Raw genomic sequence first — 19,039 nt, 5'->3', positions numbered from 1 at the left:
AGTTTGAACCCAACTAACAAAACCCTACTAAAACATGACTGCAGATCAAAAGAGCAGAGACATACAGAATGATGGCAGGGAAAATCCCCAACATCCAAAATAGATAGATTCCAGATGTCAGTCAGCTAGCGTGCTAGCAGTAAACCAAGGTAGAAAAAGTTTCAAAACTCCCGTGGTCTACTTCACATCAAAGTATTGATGGGGAAACAAAGCTTCCTGAAGCATTGACACTTTTCAGCTTGTTGTATCAAAAATAGGTTCATTACTCAAGGCTTTGAGCAACACAGAATTTAGAACAGCCACATTTTTATAGACAATGTTCAACACGCCCTAACGTGCGGAGCAGCGTAGCCTTTGTCTTCTTCTAAACCACTGTGTTCGAGAATATCAAATCCATGCTGCATTGTGGGTAAATGGTTACTGGCTGACAGATTTATAAATAATAATGAGTAGTTATTTATGATGCAAGGTGATTTGTGGATCAGTCAGCCGGCAGTCGCCTGCAATGCCCAACACCAAACCAATCAGGTGGTTGTTCGACAAAATTAATCTTCAGATGTCATTGATCACATGCTGCTGATCAAGAAAAATAGACAAATAGACAAACACTACGGATTATGTATGCCCACAGGCCTTTTGCCTGTGGGCAAGAGGGTGGGGTCAGCTCTCCAATCATTGATGTGGCCGACCAATCAGCTGCTTGGGGCAAATTTTAGGAAGCCATACTGAAACCGACTCTCACAAAAACACAAACCACAACACAGAAACTGGGGAACGTGATGGCAAGAAGTCACCTGAGCCTACCGTGCTAACGGGTTCCCTCTAGATAACACAACCATAAAGTGCATAAAAAGCATGAGGTGTGGCTAACGTTTGCAAGCTTGCACTAGCTACCGAGCTAGTATACAAACTCTGTAGCACAGAGTAGATCCTCCATATAACGTTGAGAAATATTGCATTGTGGATAGTGTAGAAGATATTCAGAAATAAGTTAAGAAATATGTAATAACGCAAAAACATAACTGTTTGTACTTATAGGAAACCAGATCATGCCTACAACTAAGTTACTAAGTCTTTAACCACACTGTGTTGTTACACTGGTGAGTAAAAACTCATGCTTCCTACCCTTTAACTTTTTGTCTGAAAATAAAATGTAAAGTTTACTCAACTGCGTTACCCACTCCAGTCAGCAGAAGGCGGTGTGGGGACTTTAAGGCAATGCTGTTAGTGTGACATATAATCTAGTGGACGGAACGCTTCTTTCAACAGCAGCAACAGTTAGTCAGCCACCTCGGTAGCTTGCTAGCCAAAATAGCCGAATCAATAAAACTCTTTAGACGCTTTAGTGTATATTAGCAACTGTGTTGTAAACCCACTTCTGTCGTCTAGTTAGTTATTCGATTTAATTTCATATTTACGGTATTGTTGTTATTATTCAGCTAGCGGGCTGATTAAGTTAGCATTAGCCTAGCTAGCTAACATCCCCGACCATGAGGTCACTAAGCTACTCTCCTCCTGCCAAAGAAGAGGCGGTCTGCTGATAGGAGAAAGAAGTTATCGTGAAAGAGGAGGATATCATAGTAAAACAAGAAGTAGAGGATGAGGCTGTTACAGTGAAAGAAGAAGAGTAATACGTTTCAGTGAAAGAAGAGGAGGAAGAGAAAGAGGATGCAGTTTTTGGAGTGAAAGAGGAGGAGGGGGAGATGACTGTCACATCGAAAGAGGAGGAAACTAGATATCTGTGCCCGGTTTCCGAAACGCATCTTAAGGCATCCAATAGTTCTAACGATGAACAGGCCCTGGTTAACACTAGTAAGAAGTTTCTTAAAAACAGAGGCACAAACTCTGCATTTGTTGAACTGATGTGTGGTGTTAAAGAGGAAATCTATATTTGGAATTATTTATATATAGCCATGGATTCTTATAGAATATAACACATTCCTCATGAGCTTAGTTCAACTGTTGTACCCCATGAGAACCCCAAATAATATTTTTTTACTCCAATGTTTACAAACCATATAAACCAACACTGTATAGCCTCAACATTGCTAAAACTATAATGTTGATATCATGGATGGTCAGTCCTTGCATCCGTCGGTCTGTCTATGAATTTGAGAGTAGTTACATTTCTCCTGCCCCATCCATCATCTTATTAGCAAAAGAGTTGTGGAATTGCAGCTTTGTTATTGTTTGAACTGCAGATTGGTTTGTTGATTGATTGTGTGGCTTTTTTAAAGGGGCAACCTAGTATTTAAACAGCAACAAAATGGCTGCCCAGAGATGTGGTTTGGTAATCAGCTGAGGGATGGGGGCTAGAGAAATGTAACCACTCTCAAATTCATAGAGAAAGCAACCGTAACTCAAAACCTAGCCATCTTTGACGTAACAGTTATAAGGCATTGGCTTGACAGTCGCTGGACCCAGGTTTGTGTTCAGCTCAGGGCTACTCCCTGAATAAATTATGAATACGAAGACTGGCCATCCATGATATCATAATGATAGTTTAACCTCACTAGGGTATGTGGGACGCTAGCGTCCTACCTCGTCAACAGCCAGTGAAACTGCAGGGCCCCAAATTCAAAACAGAAATCCCATAATTAACATTCCCCAAACATAAAAGTATTTCACACCATTTTAAAGAGACACTTGTTGTAAATCCAGCCAGTGTCCTATTTCAAAAAGGCCTTACGACGAAAGCACAACAAACGATTATGTTAGGTCAGAGCCAAGTCACAGAAAAACACAGCCATTTTTCCAGCCAAAGAGAGGAGTCACAAAAATCAGAAATAGAGATAAAATGAATCACTAACCTTTGGTGATCTTAGTGTACAAACCCTCAGTTTCAGGCTGATGGCAAAGCTAGCCAAAGAGCATTTTTCTAGTTGAAGTGTTTAAGTATAAAGCAGTTGATTTGCGACAATAACACAAACATATTAAGCAGGTGATTCAAGTGAGCCTTACAATTATAATCCAAAAGTAATGTGAAATGCACTCATAAGCAACCTGTTAATGGAGGCTATTTTTACTGTCCGCCTTTTACTGTCCGAGTTTTCCCACAAGGTGGTGAATTAGTAAATAGCAACACAGAACTTAATGTGAGTTTCCTTCAGTAGCACTCCTGATCTTGCGCTGATAGTGAGCTGTAATATTCAGAATACATTGTGAAAAACAAAAATCTTCGCTCACCATTTTTGCTCCAGGCAGATATACTACATCCAAACTAGCGGTTTCCTCATTAGCAGGGAGGAGTTTCTGCAATCAAATTGTTTGTGCATTGCCCTCGTGCTGCAATTTTAGCAAACACAGAAAGTGGCCTATATTGGAGACCAAAAATTGTCTGGCACACTGCTTAGGATTTCAACAACTTTAATAACTTATTTCTAGTTACCACTAATGTGAAAACAAGACAAATTATGATTGTTTCTGACTTGACTGTCATAATTGTCAAATCATTTAACAGATGTCAATTGTTGTACAACTTAATGGGTATGCTCTGGGCATCAACTTTTACCTCAAATAAACAGTGGATTTCTGCTGTTGTGGGACTTTAACCATGTGTCTGACTTTGTTGTTCACACAGGAGAGAGACGGGACTATCGTGGATCCTCTGTGGATCCTCAGCAACATCATGATGCTGACGAGGCAGAGAAAAGTCTTTTCAGATCAGATCTCCTCAAGAAATACCATCAGAGACGCACAGGGAAGAAATCTCATTGCTGCTCTGACTGTGGGATACGTTGCAAATATTAATCAGAACTTAAAATACACCAGAGAATACACACAGGAGATAAATCTTATAGCTGTGATCAATGTGGGAAGTGTTTTATTCGGCTACAAACCCTGAAATCACACCAGAGAACACACAGGAGTTCTAGTTCTTAGGAAGACGAGTTTCCTAGAAGCTAGTGAGTTTTATATTGTAGAAGGTGAAGCATTGTAGTTGATTATAATGTGGAGTGGAAGTTGTTTTCTGTTGGTGGAAAGCAAACTCATCCAACAAAAATATAGGATATATTTGTTGTCTTAAGGTGTGAGGGTGGACTTTAGCACGTAGGAAACGGGGATACCTAGTCAGTTGTTCAACTGAATGTGTCTTCCGTGCACTGATTGGTGTCACCTAGTTAGTCAGTGTGTGTTACACCTGTGCTGGTCCAGGTTCTATTTAAGAGTGTCTGGCCCAGTGCTCCAGTTGTTTTGATAGATGTCAATAGACATCGTCAAATCAAAACCCAACCTTCATTTACCCATTGTGACGCACAGATGTTCCAAACTTCATTTTAGACGAGACCCACTTTATGACCAAAATTATCCGATTTACACTTTGTCAATTTTGACAGTAGAACAACTGTTTCTAACTAGTCAACACCTTTAGTTGCTCCACCTTTTTGGTTTAAAATGTTTTCATTTCAGGTTGAAGCTTCTTTCTGAAGAGAGCTTTTTTTTGAAGAAAAATGAATACAAACAAGCAAACCTGGTCGGTTCCGGGGATTGGTATAGCAAATACCGTAAGATTTTCATGGACTGAAAAGGAGATGGAACCTTGGGGCAGGGAAACTTTTGGAAGGACCATATTGATGGGATGCCTCAGGATAGAGGTGAAGGAAGTACTCTGCCTTCAAGGCAACCCAAATGAAAAGGGTTTTGATGTGACGTTTCACAAGCAAGAGAAACATGATGATGTATTGAAGATGGCAAAGGAAGCGGAAAGAAAAGGACCCCTGTGCCATTATGCGGTGACCAGCCTGGCAAAGAACAACTTCAGGGTGGTCACCGTAAACATGTACAATCCGCACGTGAAGGATGAAGAAGTGAGGGCCTTTCTGGGGAGATACATGGACAATGTCTCCTCAGCGAGGTACCTCAGGGACTCCCTGGGTTTCTGGAACGGGAGGAGAGGGTTCCAGGCGTTACTCAGGGAGTCCAAGAAGAGTGTGGATGGCTACCTCCATCCTCCAGCGATGTTCTCCCTGGGGGCTGACAGGGGAACACTCTACTATGCACGTCAGCCCCCGTTCTGCAGGCGTTGTATGGCCTACGGCCATATCCTGGCCTCGTGCAGCGCCAAGAAATGTTGTTTTTGTGGGTCGGAAGAGCACGAGGCCAAGGAGTGTGACGAGCCCAAGGCTTGCAACGGGTGTGGCTCAAGAGCACACCTGTGGCGTGATTGCCCGGCTCGTCACAGGTCATACGCATCTGCAGCTGGGGGGGGGGGGGAGGGGGGGATGGGGGGAGGAAAGAAAGGACGCGTGCGGATTGCATGGATGGCACAGGGGAAAAGACGGCGCAGGAAGAAGATGGGAAGAAAGATGAGGTGGGAAGAAAGAGGCGAGGAGAAGAAAAGAATGGAACAGAAGGAGAGAAGAAAAAGGGGACGGAAGAAGGTGGAGGAGCTGAGAAGAGGGAGAAGGGGACAGTGGTACGAGAAGGAGTGGAAGAGGGAACGGGGACAGTGACGGAGAAGGAGGGAGGAGTGGAGGTGGGAGGGGGGGGAGATGGGGGGAAGGAGTGGGGGGACAGCCTGCCAGGCTTCCTCGAGGTCGAAATGAGGGATTTGGTGGAGGGGTTAGTGGGGATGGGACGTTGTGTCTCCCCGCTACCTCCTTCACCAAAGAAGAAAGGGATAAAGAGGGGGAGCTTGGCAGGAAGTGAGAGGGAGGGGGGTGTGGAGGGGGAGGGGGGAGTTAAGAGAGTGGCGGGGGGGGGGGGGGGGGGTAATTTGTCCTCCCGGTTTGCCTCAGCCCCTTGCATTTTAGTGGATGACTCCAGTGAGGGGTCGGTGGGTTGTTTGCTAGAGGGATCCCAACTCCTGTTTGGGGAGATGGGGTCCCCTATATGCAGCCCCGAGGCAAACAGGGAGGGGGGGATGGTGGGTGGGGAGGGAGGACCCAACACACTGCCTGGATCATGGGTTGGGATGGAGGACGGGGGGGCGTCAGGAGAGGAGAGGACGTCCCCGCCGGTGGAGATGGACCAGGGGAGCATCGGGTGAGTCTCCTGGTTTCTCTTTGGGTTTTGGGTTTTTTATTTGTTGTAAATAATTAAATGAATAGTTCTGTTTCTTTTTTTAGTCTAAATGTTAGGGGGTTAAGGGATAATGTTAAAAGGAGGGCGGTTTTTTGTTATTTAGAGGGTGTGGGGTTTGATTTCTGTTTTTTACAGGAGGCTCACCTGAGGGATGGTGGGGATGTGTGTAGATTTAAGAGGGAGTGGGATAAGGGGGAATCTTTTTGGGGCATAGGAGGGGTGCACTCAACAGGAGTAGGGATTTTGTGTGGGCATAGAGAGGTTAAAGTAGAGAACACTTTTGTAATAATGCAGGGTAGAGTTTTGGGGATAGATGTTAAGTTTAGAGAAGCTAGATATAGGTTAATTGGGGTGTATGGGCCACAGGTGGCGGCAGACAGGAGGGAGATGGTGGACTGTCTGGCGCCCCTGTGTGTTACAAACAGGCACTTGGTGATAGGAGGAGACTTTAATATAGATTTAGGGTTAGGCGGTGATAGCAGTGCAGGTGCCATCTCTGGGCTAATGGCTTGCCATGGTCTGGTTGATGGTGGCCTGCACACTACTCCGGCAATGGTCGGTCCTACATGGCGCAACTCCAGGGGGGTTGCGCGGAGGCTCGACTACATTTTTGTATCCAGGTCTTTGGGTCAGTTGTCTGGGCGGCTGTTGCCTGTTTTCTTCACGGATCACGACGGGGTGTTCCTGCAGGTGGGGTCGCCAGTCTGCCTCTTCGGTAGGGGGTACTGGAAGTTAGATCGGGATATACTGGAGGAGCAGGCTTTCGTTGATGCATTTTTTTGTTTCTTTCGGAGGCTTGACGGCCTCCGGTCCATGTGCGAGGGGGTGTTAGAGTGGTGGGATTTAGTCAAGGGGAGGATAAGGGCTTTTATAATAGGATATTGTAGAAGGAAAAAAAGGGAGGAAAGGAGGGAGGTGGATCGTATCCAAAGGTTAATTGAACTCGAGTACGAGGCAGGCAACCTCGGCGGGTCGATTGACTGGGAGAGATTCGCAGCCCTAAAGGCGCAGCTCAGGGAGCTGCAGGAGCAGAAGGCTCGAGCTTTCCTGGAGCGTGCGCATAGTGGCTTTCTAGAACATAATGAGACTTGTTCCGCTATGTTCTTTAAGTCGGTTAGGGCCAGACAGAGTAGGAAGGTAATGAAGGGAGTTAGGGAAGAAAATGGTAGTATAGTAAGTAAACCAGAGGAAATGGTCAGGGTGACAACTGATCATTTCCAAGGTTTATTTAAGGAAAGGGAAATAGATGTAGAGCAGGGAAATGTGTTTTTAGAACACTTGTCCCGGCGGTTGCCAGAGGACATTAGAGACGTGATGGAGGCCCAGATCTCACTAGAAGAGGTTGAGAGCGCTCTTAGGAGGATGGGAAAAGGGAAGGTGCCTGGGATGGATGGGCTGCCGGCTGAGTTTTACCTCAAGTTTTGTGGTATACTTGGACCAGTGGTTCTCGAAGTCTTGAAGGCCATCCTTGAGACGGGGGTCCCGGGGGGATCAATGGCTGTTGGTGTGCTGTCACTTCTTTATAAGAAGGGGGAAGCAACTGACCTTGGCAACTGGCGGCCATTGACCATGCTGTGCGTAGATTACAAGATTCTTGCAAAGGTTTTAGCAGACCGGTTGCGCACAGCCCTTCCCTACGTTGTCCACGAGGATCAGACGTGCGGGGTAGAGGGCCCCTCTATAAGATGGAACCTACAGTTGATCAGGGATTCCATCGCTTGGGTTGAAGATAGAGGGCTGCCTTTAATGGTAGCAGCGCTAGATCAGGCGAAAGCTTTTGATCGCGTGAATAGATCTTTTCTATTCAGGGTGTTAGGTAGATTAGGATTTGGGGAGAAGTTTATAGGATGGATCCGTACTTTATATGTCGGAGCGGGGTGTCGAGTTAGTGTAAATAGTCACTTAGGTGACGTTTTTGACCTCTCGTCTGGGGTCAGGCAGGGATGCCCACTCTCGGCTCTCCTCTTCGTTCTGTACATGGAGCCTCTGGGGGCTGCCATTAGGGCAGATACAGGGGTGGAAGGCTTGTTGATCCCTGGAAGTGGTGGGCTGCGTGTTAAGATGACGCAGTACGCCGACGACACTTCCTTGCTGTTGTGCAAGGACTCGTGCCTGACAAGGTCCCTTGCCATCTTTGGGGATTTCACCCGAGCGTCGGGAGCGGTTCTGAACCATGCAAAGTCTTCCGTCAAGTTTTTCGGAAGATGGCGCGGTAGAACAGATGTGCCTGGGGGGTTATCTCTCTGTGAAGGGGCCCTGAGGATTCTCGGGGTTCATTTTTAGACCTCCAGCTCAGCGACGCTAAACTGGAACATGCGTATCGCAGTGGTACAGAGGAAGCTAGCAATGTGGAAGGCTAGGTATGTCTTTTATGGGCAAAGTCCTGGTCCTAAAGGTGGATGTGTTGCCGTCTCTTTTGTATGTGGCATACAACCCATTGCCGGCTTGTCTGAGGAGGCCTCTAGTGAGGCTTGTGTTTCAGTTTATGTGGAGTGGCAGGTGCGAGTGGGTCGCCAGGGCACGCATGATCTGTCCCATCGGGGAGGGAGGTAGGGGGGTACCACATTTCCCCCTCAAGCTGGACGCCATTTTTGTTTCTTTCTTGTTGACGGAGCTTGCTCGTCCGGTTATACACCCGTCCGGTTACCTCCTGCGGGTGTTCTTCTCGTATAAGGCGAGAAGCGTAATGGTGTGGTCTAACGCGGGTCCTCGGGCGGAACAGCTGCCGTGGCATTTTGGCCATGCGGCCAAGTGGCTGCGTGCGCACCCCGAGGTTGAAGTTGCCCGAGTAGGTTTAGACCACAGGCACCTGTACGAGGAGGTCAGGCAGGCAGGGAGTCCTGCGCCTGTAGCGGGCATCTCGTCAGTGGTCTGGGAGGGAGTGCAGGCGCGGGGTCTGGACAATAGGCTCAAGGACCTGAATTGGTTGGGCCTCCATAAGCGCTTGCCGGTACGTGCCATCTTGTACCGGTATAGTTTGGTGCAATCCCCCACCTGTCCAAGATCCTCTTGTGGCAGGGAGGAGACTGTGCGCCATGCCTTTTGGGACTGTGCCTTTGCCGGACTAGTCTGGGCTAGGGCACGGGTAATGCTAGGTGTGGTTAGGAGTGATTTTGTTTTGACATGGGCTAGGCTAGAGAGAGGCGTAGGGAGAGCAAAGGGAACGGATAGGGACAGGTTTCTGCTCTGGCTTCTCATGAGTCTCTTTAAAAAGGGACTGTGGGAAGCCAGGCAGAATTTAGTCAAGACAGGGAGAGATTGGGGGGTGGAAGGGATAGTGAGAAGGGTGGAAGGTGATTTGAGGGGGAAGATGAAGAGGGAGGAGAGGAAGTGGGGGAAGCATGCGGCACGGAAGAGGTGGAAAGGGGGTTTAGGGCTGGGAGTGTTAGAGTGAGTTTGGTAAGGGGATAGATTAGGGAAGGGGAGATAGGGAAAGGGTTAGGTATTGGTTAGGTATGACGGGGAGGGATGATGCTCCCCTGAGGTTTGTTTTTGTTTGATGTTTTTGAAAATATAATTAATTAAGAATGAATGAGAATTATGATTTTGTAATAGTATGAATGGTATTGATTGTAATAAATTATTTTAACCACCTTTTTGGTTTGCTTCCTGTCTTTAAGTTTGGTGTGGGTTTTCTTTTGTTTGCCTCTTCTTGGGCAGATTTAGTGGGTCTGATGGTGGGTGTCTTTTAGGTTCCAGTTGTTGTTACGTGTCAATTTTCAGTGGACACCCCCAGTGTCTTTCAGAGCCCCTACTAAAAAACAAGCCTATTTTTGGATTGGATTTTGCATCCAATTAATATTTTAATCAATGGCATTTCCTTAGGGTGCTCATTAGTCTTTCAGTTAGTCTTCTGTTTGTTGTGTACTAAATATTTGTTTAATTTCATGTGAAGCCATTGTGTTGCATTCATGTCTGAAATGTGCTGTACAAATAAAGTTTGATTTGATTTCAACAAATGAACACAATGACCGACCAATTAACAGACTCTTGGTCCCTCTTAGTATGGAAATCAGTATCATCAAATCAAATTTATTTATATAGCCCTTTGTACATCAGCTGATATCTCTAAGTGCTGTACAGAAACCCAGCCTAAAACCCCCAACAGCAAGCAATGCAGGTGTAGAAGCACGGTGGCTAGGAAAAACTCCCTAGAAAAGCCAAAACCTAGGAAGAAACCAGGCTATGTGGGGTGGCCAGTCCTCTTCTGGCTGTGCCGAGTGGAGATTATAACAGAACATGGCCAAGATGTTCAAATGTTCATAAATGACCAGCATGGTCCAATAATAATAAGGCAGACCAGTTGAAACTGGAGCAGCAGCCTTTCCGTTCACCCTCCCACTCCTGGGCCAGACTACACTCAATCATATGACCCACTGAAGAGATGAGTCTTCAGTAAAGACTTAAAGGTTGAGACCGAGTTTGCGTCTCTTACATGGGTAGGCAGACCATTCCATAAAAATGGAGCTCTATAGGAGAAAGCCCTGCCTCCAGCTGTTTGTTTAGAAATTCTAGGGACAATTAGGAGGCCTGCGTCTTGTGACCGTAGCGTACGTGTAGGTATGTACGGCAGGACCAAATCAGAGAGATAGGTAGGAGCAAGCCCATGTAATGCTTTGTAGGTTAGCAGTAAAACCTTGAAATCAGCCCTTGCCTTGACATGAAGCCAGTGTAGGGCCAGTGTAGCACTGGAGTAATATGATCAAATTGTTTGGTTCTAGTCAGGATTCTAGCAGCCGTATTTAGCACTAACTGAAGTTTATTTAGTGCTTTATCCGGGTAGCCGGAAAGTAGAGCATTGCAGTAGTCTAACCTAGAAGTTACAAAAGCATGGATTAATTTTTCTGCATCATTTTTGGACAGAAAGTTTCATGTTTTGCAATGTTACGTAGATGGAAAAAATCTGTCCTTGAAATGGTCTTGATATGTTCTTCAAAAGAGAGATCAGGTTCCAGAGTAACGCTGAGGTCCTTCACAGTTCACAGTATCAATCCCATGTAAAAGCGTTCAACTACTGAAAACGGAAACAAACAAATGGCTCACAGTATCAATCCCACGTTTCAAGCCTGCTGAAGGAGTGGTAAACACCACCCCCGGCTCTACCAGGGGCTTGAGGTGGTCTCCCACAGCTCTGATTATGTCATGTTCTGTGGCCTTGCCGTTCCATTTCTTGACTGCCCCTGCAACACAGAAACACATTTAGTCATATTATATAAAACACAAAGTCATGGATATGGAGCATCTACAGCCTCAGTTACACCTGGCACCTAAATATCAAATCGAATTTATTCGTCACATACACATGGTTAGCAGATGTTAATGCGAGTGTAGCGAAATGCTTGTGCTTCTAGTTCCGACAATGCAGTAATAACCAAGTAATCTAACCTAACAATTCCAAAACTACTACCTTATACACACAAGTGTAAAGGGATAAAGAATATGTACATAAAGATATGAATGAGTGATGGTACAGAACGGCATAGGCAAGATGCAGTAGATAGAGTACAGTATATACATATGAGATGAGTAATGTAGGGTATGTAAACAAAGTGGCATAGTTTAGTGGCTAGTGATACATGTATTACATAAAGATGCAGTAGATGATATAGAGTACAGTATATACAGTATTGTTTAAAGCACATATGTCAGAGTCAAGGCCCGCGGGCCACATCCGGCCCGCAAGAAGGTTTTTTACGGCCCCTGGGATGATCTTGATTTATTATTAGAACCGGCCCGCAGCAAGCCGGCAGCCCGCAGATCTTTTACACGCACCAATACTACATTTCCCACAATGCAAAGGTGACGCACCGAGCAGTAGGCTGCTTCATTTCAATATTTATTGGCACAGCAGTCGTCAGCATCACAGTAAAATTAACTTTCAGATACCCATCAAAAATGGCAAAACGGAAGGTGGATACTGAGAACCGGGGGTTTCAAACAAGGTGGGAGTCGGAGTATATGTTCACGAAGGTAGCTGGAAAACCTGTGTGTCTTCTGTGTGGAGAAAGTGTGGCGGTACTGAAAGAGTATAATCTGAGACGACATTATGAAACGAAACACGCGGACAAAAACAAGAATATGGACATGGAACAAAGGCTACAAAAGGCAGAGGAATTAAAACGAGGCCTCAAATCTCGACAGGCTCTGTTCAAAAAAGCCAAATCACAAGGCCAGGCTGCTGTCAAGGCCAGTTTTATTTTGGCAGAAGAGATCGCTAAATCAGCCCGGCCATTTACGGAGGGGGATTTCATCAAAAACTGCATGATTAAAGTTTGTGACGAAGTTTGCCCAGAAAAAAGGCAACTCTTTTTAAATGTGAGTCTGAGCAGAAACACCATTGCCGAGAGAGTAGACCAGTTGTCCATCAATCTAAAAGAGCAGCTTGTGAAAAAGGGAAAAGATTTTATTGCATATTCCTTGGCTGTGGATGAGAGCACCGACATTTCTGACATTGCCCAGTTGTCAATTTTCATCCGCGGAGTGGACTCCAACCTAAGCGTGACAGAGGAGTTTTTGGCTTTACGTCCTATGCATGGCACAACTACGGGGCATGATTTGTATGAAGAGGTGTCAAGATGTGTAAATGAGATGGAGCTGCCTTGGGAAAAACTTGTGGGTTTGACAACCGACGGAGCACCTGCGATGTGTGGACACAGGAGCGGACTGGTGGCGAAGATACGGGAAAAGATGCAAGAGGAAAACGCGACAGGTGAGCTGACAGCTTATCATTGTATCATACACCAGGAAGCGTTGTGCGGTAAAGCCTTGAAAATGGAGCATGTAATGAGCATCATCACGCGCACAGTTAACTTTATCAGAGCCAAAGGTTTGAATCACCGCCAGTTCAAGGCATTTCTGACGGAGTTAGAAACGGAGCATGGTGATTTGCCTTATCACACAGAGGTGCGATGGCTAAGCCAGGGAAAGGTGCTTCAAAGATGTTTCGAGCTTCGTGAGGAGATTTGTCTGTTCTTGGACAGCAAAGGGAAAGACACAACACAACTCCGAGACGAAATGTTTCTGTGTGAAATGGCTTTTCTGTGTGACATTACGAGTCATCTGAATGCAATAAACTTGCAGCTGCAGGGTCGGGATCGTGTCATCTCTGATATGTACAGTACAGTGAAGGCATTTAAAACCAAACTGACTCTGTGGGAGACGCAGATGCGGAAAGAAAATTTGAGCCACTTTCCCAGCTGCCAGACCATGAAAGAGAAGCTCTCTACCAGTGCGTTCCCGAGCACACAGTTGGCTGATAAAATAGGTATGCTTGCCGCTGACTTTCGACGCCGATTTGCTGACTTTGAAGCACAAAAAAGCAGGTTGGAACTGCTCGGTAACCCATTTGCTGTTGACGTGGAAAGCTCACCACCAAACCTCCAAATGGAGTTGATTGACCTCCAATGCAATGATGCACTGAGGGCAAAATATGCGGCAGTGGGTGCTGCGGAGTTCGCCCGTTTCCTCCCCGGCACAATGCCCCAGCTGCGCATCCAGGCTGCTCAAACGTTGTCTATGTTTGGCAGCACATACCTGTGTGAACAACTGTTTTCTTTGATGAACCTGAACAAAACATCACACAGAAGTCGACTTACTGCTGAACACCTCCACTCAATTCTGAGGATTTCTTCAGCTCAGAGCCTTACCCCGAACATTGATGAACTTGTGGAAAAGATGGGACACCACCAAGTATCACCCTCAACCTCAAACAAGTGAACATTACTGTGCAATCACATATTTAGAGTTTTTACTCAGTTCAAGTTTAAAAGTTAAAATTTAATATTTGTTTTCACTGCATGTTACTTCTCCTTAAACAAAGTGTTGTTTTTGATTAATAGATTTTTGCACTTTATTTTTTTGTATTTCAATCCAATTATATTTTAAAAATATTTCAGTTGAGTGGATGATAGAAAATTGCTATTATTGTTTTTTCTTTGAAGTAAATTTAGCCCACTTTTGCTAAAATAGAAAATATAGTCTACTGATGGTGCCTTGAATACCGGTTTCTTTCATTTAATGTTCATGTTATGGGGATATTTATATAAAGGAAATTTGTCTTTTGTGTCTGTTGAAAATTAAAGATTACTGACAGAGCCATAAGAAAATATTGCTTTATTTATCTGATCATATTGTAATATATTTGTTAGGTTTTCAGTAGGTTCAATTAGGTTCACTAGACTATATGCGTCATTTAAAAATTTTTCAATGAACATTCGAACAGTCCGGCCCTCGTCTTGTAGCTGATTTTTTTATTTGGCCCTCCGTCCATTTGACTTTGACACCCCTGGTTTAAAGTGACTAGTGATATATTTTACATCAATTCCCATTATTAAAGTGGCTGGAGTTGAGTCAGTGTGTTGGCAGCAGCCACTCAATGTTAGTGGTGGATGTTTAACAGTCTGATGGCCTTGAGACAGAAGCTGTTTTTCAGTCTCTCGGTCCCTGCTTTGATGCACCTGTACTGACCCCGCCTTCTGGATGATAGCGGGGTGAACAAGCAGTGGCTTGGGTGGTTGTTGCCCTTGATGATCTTTATGGCCTTCCTGTGACATCGGGTGGTGTAGGTGTCCTGGAGGGCAGGTAGTTTGCCCCCGGTGATGCGTTGCGCACACCTCACTACCCTCTGGAGAGCGTTACGGTTGTGGGCGGAGCACTTGCCATATCAGGCGGTGATACAGCCCGACAGGATGCTCTCGATTGTGCATCTGTAAAAGTTTGTGAGTGCTTTTGGTGACAAGCCAAATTTCTTCAGACTCCTGAGGTTGAAGAGGCGCTGCTGCGCCTTCTTCACGATGCTGTCTGTGTGGGTGGACCAATTCAGTTTGTCTGCGATGTGTATGCCGAGGAACTTAAAACTTACTACCCTCTCCACTACTGCCCCATCGATGTGGATAGGGGGGTGCTCCCTCTGCTGTTTCCTGAAGTCCACAATCATCTCCTTTGTTTTGTTGACGTTGAGGTTATTTTCCTGACACCACACTCAGAGGGCCCTCACCTCCTCCCTGTAGGCCGTCTCGTCATTGTTGGTAATCAAGCCTACCACTGTAGTGTCGTCCGCAAACTTGATGATTGAGTTGGAGGCGTGCATGGCCACGCAGTCGTGGGTGAACAGGGAGTACAGGAGAGGGCTCAGAACGCACCCTTGTGGGGCCCCAGTGTTGAGGATCAAAGGTTGGAGATGTTGTTACCTACCCTCACCATCTGGGGGCGACCCGTCAGGAAGTCCAGTACCCAGTTGCACAGGGCGGGGTCGAGACCCAGGCTCTCGAGGTTGATGACAAGTTTGGAGGGTACTATGGTGTTAAATTCTGAGTTGTAGTCGATGAACAGCATTCTCACATAGGTATTCCTCTTGTCCAGATGGGTTATGGCAGTGTGCAGTGTGGTTGAGATTGCATCGTTTGTGGACCTATTTGGGCGGTAAGCAAATTGGAGTGGGTCTAGGGTGTCAGGTAGGGTGGAGGTGATATGGTCCTTGACTAGTCTCTCAAAGCACTTCGTGATGACGGTAGTCGTTTAGCTCAGTTACCTTAGATTTCTTGGGAACAGGAACAATGGTGGCCCTCTTGAAGCATGTGGGAACAGCAGACTGGGATAAGCAAAAATGTGACTTCTGTCATCTGATCACTCCAAGCTGCATTAGGTTAATATCTGCCAGGATGGGCATTGCGTTCGGAATTTGAGTCTGGCCACCGAATATGCATAAGCAATGTAAAGAGATGTGAGGAAAATTACATTTGACACAAATGACCTTCATAATATCAAAGAACAAATGTGTGTGCCTGAAGAGAAATTAACTTTCATACAGCCAAGAGGGGTGAGAAAGTACACCCATATCGGTGGACAATTTGCACTAATGTAAATAAACATAGCTGATGGAACATATTCCCTTTTGCTTAGGTGATGAACTGCTAAGGGAACATAAATATTTACCATCTAAACCATGTGTGACCTCTCACTTCTCTGGCTGTAGAAGTGTTCTTCCTAACCAGTCCCTCAACAGCTCTCTGAGCTCCACCCTCACTGGGTCATCAGAGGAGAGGAAGGCTGAGGAGGGATGGAAGGATGAATGGATCAGTCAGTCAATAAAGTGTAGAGCTGCTGTCTATGCTGTCTGACAAAATCACTATTTTAGTAGTTCATTAAAGTAAATTAAGCTTTATGACTGCTGAATACCAACTATCAATCACTTAGATCATGTATTTTCAGAGATACATCCTTGGGACGTCCCTAGCCCATTGAAGTTGACATTTAAAATGGTTAAGGTAGGGGTCAAGGTCAGGGTTTAGGGTAGGGATGTCCCAAGGATCCCAGATTGCATTGACCATTGGGCATTTTTCTGTCTCTTTTACATAGCAGGTGTAAAAGAAACACAGACAAGACAAGTAGATGGGTTGTTTGAGAAGAAAGTCTTTGTCAGCCCTAACAATTCATCCTGGAACCCAAACCTCCCCTCCCTCCAGACCAACACGTTCAATGCTTCCTTCAGTACTACCCAATCCTCCCCTCCCTCCAGACCAACACGTTCAATGCTTCCTTCAGTACTCCCCACTTGGTAAACAGTTTGACCACATCATTAAAAACACTGGTACATCTTGATCACTGATCCACAACTGGAGAAGACGTTTAAAGAACCCCAGAGGGTAGTCTTCAGACACGCCCCCAACATCAGTCAAATGGTGGTGAGGTCTGATCTTCCACCACTCCCACGTAGTACCTTCCTAGACAATGTGCCAGATGATAATTATAGATGTGGCCCATGTACCCAGTGTAACTTTACCAACTAATGTACAGAGTGAAATCATCATATTACAGGCCAGACCATTGAGATTAAGGGCATCATTACATGTTCCACAAAAAATGTGATCCACCTGATCAAGTGTATTTGTGGTCTATGCTGTTTAGGAAAAACTAAACGAGCTCTGAAAACAAGGATATCAGAACACAGGAGTAATATCAGGACCCTTGACCAGAGAAACAAGGATAGCAGAACACAGGAGTAATATCAGGATCTTGACCAGGGAAACAAGGATAGCAGAACACAGGAAAAATATCAGGACCCTTGACCAGAGAAAGCCTGTGGCTGCGCATTTCATGGAGGCTCGTCACAACATCAGCTCCCTGAGATACATTGGTATCGAACATGTTAAGACTCCAAGGAGGGGGGTGGGGGGAGAGATACTGATAATCTATAATTGAGAAGATAATTTGATATCAGACCATTTGTGGACCATGTCTCCTAGAGGTCTGAACCAAGAGTTTGATATCAGACCATTTGTGGACCATGTCTCCTAGAGGTCTGAACCAACAGTTTGATAACAGACTATTTCTAACATGAATATGTCACGTTGATGTGTCTTTCCTTGCAGGTCTCCACTTGGTCATTTTATACATATACAGTATATTATTGTCTGGAACTACTACATGTGCCCATCTCATTGATATCACATTACTAGATTGTTTTAGCCCCCACCATGCATCATGTGGTCATGTGCATAATGGTCATGTGAGGTGAAATGTGTATATTTTGGGATGTGAGCACTCAGTCTGTTTCACCTGACGGAGATCCATTTTGGATTGAAAAGTTGTCAATTAAAGCAGTGAATAACAGTTATTGTTATTTAACAAAGCTTTTGCATAACAATCATGCAGTAGAACAACAATAATCATCACCCTCTTGACCAATCTTCCCTCCCCTTCACATTTGGTTTGATACAGTCCCTGCCTTGTGCCAGGTGGCATTAGGTTTGATACAGACCCTGCCAGTGTGTCAGGTGGAATTTGGTTTGATTCAGACCCTGAATTTTAACTTTCAAAAGGCACATCTGTTAATTGAAATGCATTCCAGGTTCCACCTTATGATGCTGGTTGAGAGAATGCCAAGAGTTTGTAAAGCTGTCATCAAGGCAAAGGGTGGCTGCTTTGAAGACTCAAAAATATAAAATATATTTGGATTTGTTTAACCCCTTTTTTGGTTAATACATGATTCCATGTGTTATTTCATAGTTTTGATTTCTTCATAATATTCTACAATGTATAAAATAGTAAAAATAAAGAAAAACCCTTGAATGAGTAGGTGTGTCCAAACTGTACTGTACATCAATGTGATATTTCAGGTTTTTTTTTTTTAACAGTTGCAATCACTGATGTAGTTCATGTTTTTATGGTGTTGTCATTTGTATGTTTAGTATTGTTTATAAAATATCAAAGAAGATATGAATTGTTTTATTCCCAATGCAAAGTAACACCTCACTGTTCTATTTTTGGAGTCATTACATAAAACCATTCAGAATTAAGAAGAATGCCAAAGTCAGGTGGGAAGTAATATGGAGGATCAGCCTATTCCCTATGATGTAAACTACAACATAAATAACTTCAAATGTAGAACTTCAAATTAAACCAATCGTTTACACTCATGACATGAGTGATTCAAGTAACCCGACGTTTTGGAAATACATAACGCCATCTAACCAAATATCAAAGAATGTTTGCTATATGCAGTTATCTTAGCCAGCCAGCTAACATGAGCTATTTAGACAACTAGCTATGTTCAGCGAGCTGGAGCCCAACTATCGGAGACCAGTTTGAACCTAACTTACAAAACCCAACTAAAACATGACTGCAGAACAAAAGAGCAGAGACATACAGAATGACACGCTACCTTTCATTTTGAGCCCATGGCAAGAAGGCACCAGAGCCTACCGTGCTAACGAGTTCCCACTAGATAACACAACCACACAGTTCATGAAAAGCATGACGTGTGGCTACGTTTGCAAGCTTGAGCTTGACACTAAACCAGCATACAAACTCCGCAGCACAGAGTAAATCATCCATATGACGTTGAGAAAAAGTGCATCGTGGGTAGTTTAGAAGATATTCAGAAATAAATTAAGAAATATGTAATAATTCAAAAACATAACTGATTGTACTTATAGGTAACCAGATCGTGACTACAACTAAGTTACAAGTTACAACTAAGTCCTAAACCACACTGTGCTGTTACACTGGTGATAGT

The 19,039-nt window shown here is 44.7% G+C and overlaps 1 protein-coding gene and 1 long non-coding RNA gene across 2 annotated transcripts; one reads left to right on the top strand and one right to left on the bottom strand.

Annotated features, from left to right (window-relative positions):
- Positions 1-1,243: 1,243 nt before the first annotated feature.
- On the top strand, positions 1,244-5,516 carry LOC118964401 (uncharacterized). The gene is made up of 2 exons (XM_036975448.2): positions 1,244-1,812; positions 3,581-5,516. Exon 2 carries the CDS (start codon positions 4,452-4,454, stop codon positions 5,451-5,453), a length of 1,002 nt encoding a protein of 333 aa, XP_036831343.2. The 5' UTR covers positions 1,244-1,812; positions 3,581-4,451; the 3' UTR covers positions 5,454-5,516.
- A 4,508-nt stretch (positions 5,517-10,024) lies between these two features.
- On the bottom strand, positions 10,025-18,858 carry LOC149984065 (uncharacterized). Its single transcript, XR_016495330.1, has 3 exons — positions 18,686-18,858; positions 15,958-16,071; positions 10,025-11,204 (listed from the first exon to the last, which is right to left on the bottom strand). It is a non-coding gene; the product is annotated as an uncharacterized LOC149984065 (long non-coding RNA).
- Between the last annotated feature and the right edge of the window lie 181 nt (positions 18,859-19,039).

Source organism: Oncorhynchus mykiss, chromosome 4 (assembly GCF_057628025.1).
Source record: "Oncorhynchus mykiss isolate SJ-2025 chromosome 4, ASM5762802v1, whole genome shotgun sequence".
In the NCBI taxonomy this organism is placed as follows: Eukaryota; Metazoa; Chordata; class Actinopteri; order Salmoniformes; family Salmonidae; genus Oncorhynchus; species Oncorhynchus mykiss.
Note: the sequence above shows the minus strand (reverse complement) of the source record. Positions and strands in the feature narration are given on the sequence as shown.